The sequence below is a fragment of the Acanthochromis polyacanthus genome, chromosome 11 (assembly GCF_021347895.1).
Source record: "Acanthochromis polyacanthus isolate Apoly-LR-REF ecotype Palm Island chromosome 11, KAUST_Apoly_ChrSc, whole genome shotgun sequence".
In the NCBI taxonomy this organism is placed as follows: Eukaryota; Metazoa; Chordata; class Actinopteri; family Pomacentridae; genus Acanthochromis; species Acanthochromis polyacanthus.
This window is the reverse complement of record NC_067123.1, coordinates 12,825,424-12,836,024: the sequence shown is the minus strand read 5'-3', so window position 1 is coordinate 12,836,024 and position 10,601 is coordinate 12,825,424. Positions and strand designations below refer to the sequence as shown.

General features: G+C 40.6%; 1 protein-coding gene and 1 long non-coding RNA gene across 4 annotated transcripts in view; one reads left to right on the top strand and one right to left on the bottom strand.

Annotated features, from left to right (window-relative positions):
- The window catches only part of LOC110966087 (zinc fingers and homeoboxes protein 2-like), a 221,363-nt gene extending 219,445 nt beyond the window's left edge, over nucleotides 1–1,918 (bottom strand). For 2 of the 3 annotated variants that reach the window (XM_051955098.1, XM_051955097.1), the window contains exon 1: nucleotides 1,274–1,872. Coding sequence is in view for 1 of the 3 variants with exons in the window: in XM_051955100.1 (XP_051811060.1) it covers nucleotides 1,274–1,358 (85 nt within the window). In the remaining 2 variants the exon portion in view is untranslated. Of the gene's footprint in view, nucleotides 1–1,273 lie in introns of all 3 variants that reach the window. The other variant, XM_051955100.1, reaches the window with a different exon arrangement.
- On the top strand, nucleotides 471–6,309 carry LOC110966088 (uncharacterized). Its single transcript, XR_002596719.2, has 3 exons — nucleotides 471–1,023; nucleotides 3,389–3,524; nucleotides 5,887–6,309. It is a non-coding gene; the product is annotated as an uncharacterized LOC110966088 (long non-coding RNA).
- The last annotated feature ends 4,292 nt before the right edge of the window (nucleotides 6,310–10,601 follow it).

Sequence of the window (10,601 nt, the reverse complement as noted above, 5' to 3'; positions counted from 1 at the left end):
GATACAGACCGTGTTTTTGATATAAAAGTGATAAAATGCATACTGTACGGTTGCTTCTATGTAAACCAGTACGAAACCAGTCTGCCATTAACTGGCACGAAGTCAGCGTCTGTTCAAACCAGTCCTCTGAACCAAACCAACGGCGATTCGTTCGCGTAACCAAACTGGTTAAAAACACCATTTAATAAACTTAACTGACTTATTTCGGTACAGATAAACGCTCATAAATCACAAACCGAGCCGGAGAAAACAGTTTAATGTAAAAACTAAGCGGCAGTTGGCTTCAAACCTGCGGCTGCCGTACAGTACAAACACCGCTTCTGTGTTCAACAAAAAACAGCCAGAAAAGCGCTCCTAACGTTAAAGACAGTTTGTTTAAATTCAACTTAATGCGTAAAAATGTCAGTTTAAGGAAGAACTGTTCGAAACGAGCCATCCGTTAGAAGCCAGTGTGTTTCTATACAGCCCGCTGACGGCGGCTTCACCTCAGATGACCCAACCAGCCAGACTGACTGTCTGCTAGCTAGCCCCGTTTGAACCTACCGTACAGCGGGCAACAACAACACTGGAACCGACGCTACTAACCCAACTGTCACCCGCTCTACCGTTATCAAGACACCGATAAAACGGAAAAGAAAAATAAACGGGAATATATTTTTTCCTTTCACTCGGCTCGGCGGAGTTACTCGGAAGGGGAAGACGGGGAGAGGGAGCCAGCCAAAACAAATGCATTTCCCGACATGAAAGCACAACATCCAGAGACGGGCAGCCACGTTTCGCGCTGCTGTGTGCGGGGGAAAGGCTAAAGCTAATAGCTTCAACGGGCTCATTAGCACGGGCTAACCGGCTAAAAGCTAGCTCAGTTGGCTAATAAATTTATTATGTGCACTTTCACCGGGGGTGGAAGGGGGACGGCAAAAGTTAGCGTCCAGAAAAACATCGCGAACCAGATGACATTCACTTGTCTGACAACTATCCCCAAATATCAGCGGAGAGCGGCGACTAAAGTTACCTGACAGCCAGGTGAATAACTGTTTTAATTCCAGTTTGGCTGCCGGGGGATAGCAAGGTGAATCCCACTCAAGAGAGGCTGTGATGGAGGGGGACGGTCGCTAGCAGCGGCAGCAGCAGCCCGGGCAGAGTGAGCCAGCCAGCCAGGCAAGCGGCTAGTCTGGCTGCAACCAAGCCGCTTTAATAACTTCACTTTTGCGGTCACTTTGGTCACAATTTCTCTCTGGGAGTTATAAAACAAGTAGTTTCCAGTGTGTCCTACCTGTGTGCGGTCTCCGGTTGCAGGGTGCGACAAGCTGGAAGTTGATTATTCCCAGATATCCAGAGTGGTGCGGTGCGGGGCGCATATAGCTAGCGCTGGGTACAGTAAAGATTGTAGCATAGCTAACCTAAAGACAACAGTAGAGAGGAGAAAAAAAAGCCTCCTCGTTGCTCATAGGGGGGATCGACGACAAAAACCACATGATCTTTTACGTCAGCATATATTTGCATAGGATGCCAAATTTATGTTTCGCGTCCAGGTGACGTGAAAATGTACAGAAAAGTTTGATTCTTGCGCCGTCGGACGCTGGCACGGCTGCCCGAGCTGCGGTGGAGAGAAGCGGGCGTGTGGCAGCCGTGCACCCCTTGTCCCCCTCATGGAGCCCGGAGCTACACCACTGCTGCTGCATCACTTGGAGCAGGGATGGCTGCTGTTAAACATCCCCACAACATGCCTACATATCCACGCACACCTGTAGTTCTCTGAAATGACTTTTGAATGCATTTATCCCATGTTTAGCCACTTTTATCCGCATGCTGCCTCTGCAACACCAACAATTATACTCCCAGCTCCTCGCTAATGTATACATTCTCTTTTTTATGTTAATTTCCAAACTGTGAGAGCGACTGTAATATCGCCACAGCGTTTAAAACTCACATATTTGCAAAAGTGCATCTTGTTGAAAATGTTAACAAAGCACACGATGGGATGCAAAAGCGTTTAGAAAATGTCACTGCTTCATTTTTTCCCCCTCCTCTAACACCTGTTTGATCCTGCAGCTGACCCTGCAAACAGCTACAGAGTTCTCTGGTGCAGCAGCAGTATTGACAATCTGTGCATCTCATGTCAAATATAAGGGAATGTATTTGTGATTGGGGTGGAGTGGGGTGGGGTGGGAAGGCAAACCAAAAAAAGGAGTGGGAGCGCAAGTAAAGTTTCACGAGTCGGTCACACTGCTATCTGCATTTCATCACGCTCATGCATTTTTCTGATAAATGGGTTTGTTGTACCTGATCAGATGCAATAAATGTAGAAGCGTCCCCCTCTATGTGAAAAGATGACGGAGAGCGACATCAACAGGCCGATCTGAGAGCTACACACAGCCCAAAGGTTATTTAATGTATATTACATTTAGTTTATGAGTCATTTACAGAGCAAGAGTGAACTTTGTGATGATTGAGTGACCTTAAACTTGTGTTATATAATGTCCACCTTAAGCTTTTCATCACCCTGAGTGTAACTTTATGATCAACACCTGTTTTTTTAATTGTTTTTTTTTTTTAGCTTCAACAAGTTCGTTTTTGTTGCTCAAATTTAAACTTTGATGCAGTTTGTACCAGCTTTGCTCAGTTAGACTCAGACCTACTTTTTGTAAAGCAGTTTGACTCCACAAAGTCAGAGGTCAAATATATGAACTCCCGCTGCTCATTTTTTTGTTTTACGCCTTTTTTTCCTTTTATTTGTGTTGTGTTCATCAATTTACAGGTTTTAGTGTTACATGCTCATCATTTTTATTTCCCCTGTGAATTTTTCTTTTGTGTTTATATTTTCAGTGCCTTTTTATTAGGTTGATAGTCTTCTAACAGTGCTTTAAAGCGCAAAAATTTGTTTGAAAGGTGCAAAAGAAATATAGTCTGATTGATCTGATTCGGTCACTACAGGATGCTACAGCTCAGACCTTTATTTTCCAGGATGAAAGATGACTAAGCATTCTGACATTTTATGTATGGTTTCATTTTATTAATACGTTATCATTTATTATTTTTTGTAATCAGAATGTGTTATTTAAAGAGAAATTTACAATTTACATGTTTTTATGATAAAACAGCTGTTTTGTTTTTTATTTATAATTTTTTCTGACTATTCCACATTATTCTCAGTAAATGCATGACAACCTGACATGACTTTTTTTTTTCCCCACCAATCAACAGTTGCAATCTTGTACATCAGCCAATTTCCTAATTGAGTCTCCTTCCTCCTCCTCAACCTCCTTCTGCCAGTCAGGACTTTATTCAAAGTATTCAAACTCAAATTCACTCAAGAAACTGGTCATTAAAGTACTTAACTCTATTACATGTTATGTATCTGTATTTAACACGCTATCTCTCTGCTCAGATGCGTTTGGGGACAAGCCGGTGAAAATAATGGAGGGCTTTTCGGAGCAGGATCGATGCCACAGCCTGAGTCATTTTTGCTGTGGAGTTTTCTGCAACTGGAAGCTTTTGCCAGTGTCTCCAGAATACACAATCAGGTAATGTTGCCAGGCAAAAGAGCCAGCTCTAACCAATAAGCAGAGTTTTGGCCAACATTGCTTAGCAACAAAAGTTAAAAACTGAACCACTCTAGGACTAAAATGGTCTCTAAAATAGTAATCAAGAACCGTCAGTGTCTCAAATTTGGACAGATAAAAAAGATTTTGGAGGTGAGAATGGTGCCGCTGGAAGGAAAAGAAAAGTTTGTCGCTCACCCAGACGAAAAAGATCCAGGCTGTAGAAGTCGATTTTACATTATTTGATGACAATTAAAGGTCTATTTTTTATTTCTAAGACCTTGAATGCATCACAGTCATGTAAAATTCACAACATCTTTAGTCCTTTTGTGTCTGTTTCGAGTCTTATTTCGTGTCTGTAGATGGTTTGTTTCTTTGCAGTTGCCAAGTTGACTCTCAAGGAAAAAGTATTGACAGTTATTCCAAATAGAGGTCGAGGCCCTTTGACCTCTTGGCATCCTTGAGCCTGCACCCAGTGTTTTTATCCAGTTATCCATCTATGTCTATCACATATTTAAAACAGAAACCTCTCACACAGAGAACTGAGAGAAGTCGGCTCCGGTGACCCGCAACTTCCAAAAGAGGACACTCAGATGAATCAAACCACAGGAATCGCTTCTTTTTGTGTTTCAGTTCACATTCAGTCATTAACCAGATGGCCATTTGAATTTCGCAGTCCAGCACAAAACAGGAAAAAAGTGCGACACACCCAGGGAGAGAATTTGCATATTATTGTGGTTTGACAAAAAAAAAAAAGAAAGAAAAAGAAAAACACGTATCCGTAAAAAAGAGACTTTATAAAAGGGAGTTTTAGAAACACAAAGGATGCTTTTAGAAGGGGACCACTCACCAGCAGTCATAAAAATCAAACTACAACTGGTGCAAACTTTCACACTGCACATGAAAAAGTTAAAATAAATAAATAACTGTGCTTTTTCTGAGTTTTCTTTGTTGTCTCGTGACAGAAGCTTCCGCAGCCTCTGGCCTCCTTCCCGCAATTAATCAAAAGACGTTGCCTGAAAAAGAAAAGGAAAATTTATTATTTGGTGTCACAGTTCAGCACACTGTACTAGGGAGTGTGTGTGTGTTCTGAGGGGGGTTTTTTTGTTAGAAAAGCAAATATATTTGGGAGAAAATATCAGTGTGACAGGAAGGTTTGACGAAGTTGTTTGTGGATCACAAACAAGCAGTGCGGTGATGGAGGACGTGAGAGGGTTGATATTAATAATTAAAAGCAAAGGAAATCACAACAAATTTCAGCAAAGACAGATTTCTGCGGATAGTTTGTGCATCAGAGAAGAAAAAGGCCTTAAAATATACATACATGATGCATGATATGAGAGCAGCAGGACAGGTGAAGGCTGACAGTCAGACAGCAGGAAAGAAAATGTCCAAATGTGTCTAAGACTTATGGTGCAAGCAGATACTTAATACGATCAATAGCAGTGACTCAGCAGAATTTTCAGAAGCTGCAAACACTTTCCACTTTGTCAGTGTTGGAATAAATACAGCTCAGAGGAATCTGAGTGTACTGTATGTTCACATACTGCCTGGACAGTAGGCTGTGTTCATTAGTTATAAAATATTATCCATATTTTTACTGGCATGATTCAGACCTGAAAGCAAGCCTACATGTGCTTGAAACAAAGTTGAAAAGTAGTCTGCTTAATTTCTGACCTCAGCACAGGTGACCAATGGCTGTGCAGACCTGATATGATTGATTGATTGATTGGTTGGTCGATATCCTCTCATCCAGGCAAAATTTTCATCAGTTGGACAGTCTCCGGTGTTACTTTTTATAAGGAGAAAAGCGCCGCATCAAGAATCTCTCAGGATTAATCCATTATTTTTGGCAATGGCTTGGTCTAACTTATTTAACATATACTGAAGGTTTACATGGAGTCCGCTCCAAACTAAGTGACAAGCAAAAAGGACACAAAACTCATCACAAGTAAATAGAACCAAAAACACTGTGATTTACAGAGAGAGGCAAACAACTACAAAGATGCACAACAAGACAAGGGGCTTATTTTACGAAGCAGGTTTAGTGAAAACTCTGAGTTTGTTAACCCTGAAATGAGGAAAACTCAGAGTTTTCCGTTTCACGAAGCGAGGTAACTCTAACCAGGGAATGCGGGGTAACTCTAGCCTGTTTCACAAAGAGGGGTAACTTAAACTCTCAGTCAGTTACCGCAGTAACAGACTCTATGACTCTAACCGGATTTATGGAGAATCTAACCTGAGCAACAGACTGCAGCGTGGACAGCAGCCTAAAGATTTTCACAATATAATTCTCTTTTCTCCCTCCTTTAATATGCTCTGATATATCCACTATACATTACAGGAGAGTTTGATGGCCTTCTGCTGGGTGACAGGGGTTACCATAACAACCCAGGCTGATGACCTCATACCCTGGCCCTGAACCAGGCCCCCAACAGAACTTCAACTGGGCTCACTGCAGTACCAGAGCCCGGGTGGAGATGACCATAGGCCTGCTGAAAGCCCGTTTCCAGCGCCTACATCTACTCAGGATGACCCCTGAGAGGGCCTGTGATATTACTGTGGCATGTGTTGTTCTTCATAATATTACCACTATTAGAGGAGAGCAACACCCTGCCCTACAAACTGAAGACCCAGATGATGACCCCATCCACCTGCAGCTATCCAGGACAGCAGAGCAGTCAGCGACACCGTATGCAATAATCACTTTAGAGTTTAAGTCACCATCATCACCACCACGGCAAATAAAGACATGATACACATTTCATTTGGTCTTCTTTATTTCCTACAAATAAAACAGATAGTTCAGTTCATGTTCCAGTAGTTAACATAATTCACCTGTGACCATCACCCACCTCTAACTTGTGCTCTAGTATTTCAGTTTCCAGATCTGCCCTCCTAATCTGTTTTTTGGGATTTTTCTCAGCAAATGCAGTTTGTAAATCTGTTTTACTGATAACTGGGAATACATAGAGGACATTAAATTATATAGTTGCACATGAATTCCACGAAATGAACCTCTGGTGTTTCCTGAACATCCATCTAACTGTGTCAGTCTGTGCAGTGGAAGTTGAGGAACCATCCTGCTGCTGTCCAGTCATGCTCTGTTAAGAAAAGATGAGAATGTGCAATACTTCAGTGTAGGCTAAATGTCACACTCTATATTCCACCCAAAATGTGAATGGGAAGAGAACTATCAGCAACATACCTCTGTATGACTTTCTGGATCCCCCTCTGTAAAGGCAGCAGACACAGTTTCATCCTCTTCATCCTAGATCAGTGACATGTTTCAGTAAACTTAAACTACCATTTGGATCAATCTTTGGAGTGTTGCCTACTTACAGTTACAAGGTCTGTGGTGTGAAGGGGCCAAAGAGAACTAAATAATCATATATATATATATATATATATATATATATATATGTGCATCCATGACCTTTTATACCACCCGATTTACAGGCATCTGCTTTCTTTCTGTTGGCTGAGCAGAAGTCTGTGTTAGTTTAAATAGGTTTAATTATTTAACAGAACATGATATGGATGCAGACATTTAGGCTATGTGTGGATAAAACAACTGCACAGTCAAACAGCCACTTAACATTCAGGGTACTTTACAATGTAAAACATGATCAACATGAAGGACCTCCATGAAATAATGCCAAGGTCTGACCTGTTTGCACAATGTTTTTATATTTCATCTTAAGCTGCTGCCACGTGTGCTTCTCCCCCACGGGATTTCACCTAAATGAAATAACTTAATAGGCTATCATTCAGACAGTTTTTGCCTGTAATATTATTACGATTACAAAGGACTACATTTAAACTTACGCATTGACCCGGCAGCAATATTCTCCACGCCGTCTCTCTTTTGCAGCTGCAGTGGTGTTGCACTTCTTTCTTAAAACATGTTCAAACTCGCCAAAAGAGTGTGTTAAAAATTTCCAGTTCAAAAACGCAGACTTTCGCTTCTCCGTTGCCATGGTGACTCGTCGAATCGGGGCTCCATTGATGCTGTCTTTTCAGAGTTGCGGTGCACGCGCTTAACTCCGAGTGAAACTACTCCGAGTTGATTAAACCAACTCAAATCAACTGTTGTGAAACCGAAAACTCAGAGTTTCCTGTCTCGGAGTAGATCAACTCAGAGTTGAGGATTAAACTCAGAGTTTGTTAAACCTGCTTCGTGAAATAGGCCCCTGATGGAGACACAAATCAACCACTATGAGACAGAATCAAATATAAAGATATGCAAAATGAACATAAATAGATGCTTATTCAGTGCAAACAGAGATAAAACCACTTCTCAGACACACAAAAGGACCACTGCTACATGCAACACAATTGCAAAGACACACAGAATGTCCAGAAATGGGTTAAAACTGATACAAAACACACACAAAAAAATGCAAAACCTACGCAAACAGAGACAAAATGACCCCAAACTAACACAAAATCACTCAAAATGAATACCAAGAGCCCCAAAACTGTGACAAAGATACACAAAAACACCAGAAAGAGATACAAATCAACCACAGAAAGATAGGATCAGATAGAAAAAGATACAAAATTAACACAAATAGATGCCAATTCAATGCAGAGATTAAACCACTTCTGAGACACACAAAAGAACCATTGCTACATGCAATATGACCGCAAAGACACACAGAATGACCAGAAAAACGGCAAACTGATACAAAAGAAACACAAATACAAGGAAGACAAATGCATACAGACAAAACTACCACAAAGAAATATAAAATAATAAAAATGAATACCAAGAGTCATAAAGCTGCAACAAAGATACACAAAAATACCAGAATGAGATGCAAATTGACCACAAAGAAACAAAATGAAATAGAAAGAGATGCTAATTCAGTGCAAACAGAGATAGAACCATCTCTTAGACATGCAAAAGGCCCAATGCTACAAGCAAAATGACTTCAAAGACACACAAAACGACCACAAATGGATAAAAACTGATGCAAAACAATCACAAATAAATGCAAAATGAATCCACACAGAGACAAAACCACCACAAACAAATGTCAAATCACTAAATGGATACTAAGAGTCACAAAACTGCAACAAAGATTCACAAAATGACCAGGAATAGATTCAAAATGATGCAAAAAAACACAAACAAATGTAAAACCAATGCAATAGAAACTTTAGGATAGTTCTACGTTCAGAAATCATACAAATATGTTCAATTGCATGATGGTCTATTTTGTTTCAGTATCAAATAACCAAGTTCGAATGATGTAAAATGCTTCGAGTGCTCATTTGTATGTTGATTTATAATCCATTTAGCCTAATAAGGTTAACAGGTAGAGAGCACTTTGCGTACTGTGGAACATTTAGTTCATTGATGATTATAACCTGCTGATTTTATTTGTTTACTCTTAGACCAATCAGCTGGTTGAGAAGCCAGTAGGATTTCAGTCAATGTGACAACAGGATTCATCACTTTATTTTATTGTCTAAGTGAGATGACCTGCAAAGCATTCTGGTAGCACTGCGTTGCATTTTGATACATAGGACGTCACATTGCCTGATCCTCATTTGCATAGAGATCTCAGCTATGTTATGCAAATGAGAAGCAGTGAGCAGGGGTACGAAACCTTACGGAACTTTCAAAAAACTTTGAAGCTAACAGTTGTTCATCTAAAAACTTATTTTAGACTTGAATGTTTTCAGAAACATATTTCTCTGAACTGTTTTCATAATAAAGAAGAATGTTTCCAAGTGAGCAGCCATATTGGTCTGATTTGAAAGCCTACAAGTGAAGCCTCGCCCAATCAGATGCAGCCAATGCTTGAGCAACCATAGGATCCTGTGTTGACTTCTGTTGAAGAGCAGCTGTCAATTGTCGTGCACCCATCAGTGTAATGTAAAATCATCCCTATGGACACGTACTACAAGATTTTCTTTAGTTATATACAGCTCTAACTGGCAGGTTGTTTTTGGAACGGTACAGAAACTATTCCATCCATTTCCCATTGCAGAACTCAACTCTGGCTCAGACACTGTTAAATGAACTGAGCGGAATATTGTCTGGAGCAAATACACTATATTGCCAAAAGTATTCGTTCACCTGCCTTGACTCGCATATGAACGCAAGTGATATCCCATTCCTAATTTATAGGGTACAATATGACGTCAATTCACCCTTTGCAGCTATAACAGCTTCAACTCTTCTGGGAAGGCTGTCCACAAGGTTTAGGAGTATCCATCCATCCATTCTCTATACACTGCTTTATCCTCACTAGGGTCGCAGGGGGTGCTGGAGCCGATCCCAGCTGACTCGGGCGAAGGCAGAGGACACTCTGGACAGGTCACCAGTCTGTCACAGGGCTACATATACAGACAAACAATCCCTCTCACATTCACACCTATGAACAATTTAGAGTAACCAATTAACCTCAGCATATTTTTGGACTGTGGGAGGAAGTCGGAGTGCCTGGAGAAAACCCACGCATGCACAGGGAGAACATGCAAACTCCATGCAGAAAAACCCCAGGCCCAGGCCGGGATTTGAACCAGGCATCTTCTTACTGCAAGGCGAAAGTGCTAACCACTACTAACTATGTTTTATCTCTTGTAGATGTATTTTACTGCTTTTTAATATTATGGCCAGGAGACTACAGATGAAAACTAGCCTGTTGGCTAATTCTGGCTTTTTTAACCATGTATAATCATGTGTTTTATGAAATTGTATTGTCCCCTTTCAAATAAACTAAACTAAACTAAACTAAACTAAACTACTCCACTGTGCAGCCCCATGTCATTACTTGTGTTTTCATTTAGCTATTTTTATGAGCATTTTCAACTGCCAATGAATGTAAACTCTGCAGTATGGGTTTAGTAGCTCTTCAAAAGAACAAGAGGATTCTGTTGCAGGCGCCACAATCAAATACTGAAGGTAATTGCTGAGTGCATCTGCAGTGAAATTGACTATATTAACTTTCTGAACTCTAAAACCTGCAAATGGGGTTGAATGTTATTTAGCTTTTTTTTTTAAATTGCCAAAATGACACCATTTGTCAAAACCAATAACTGCAA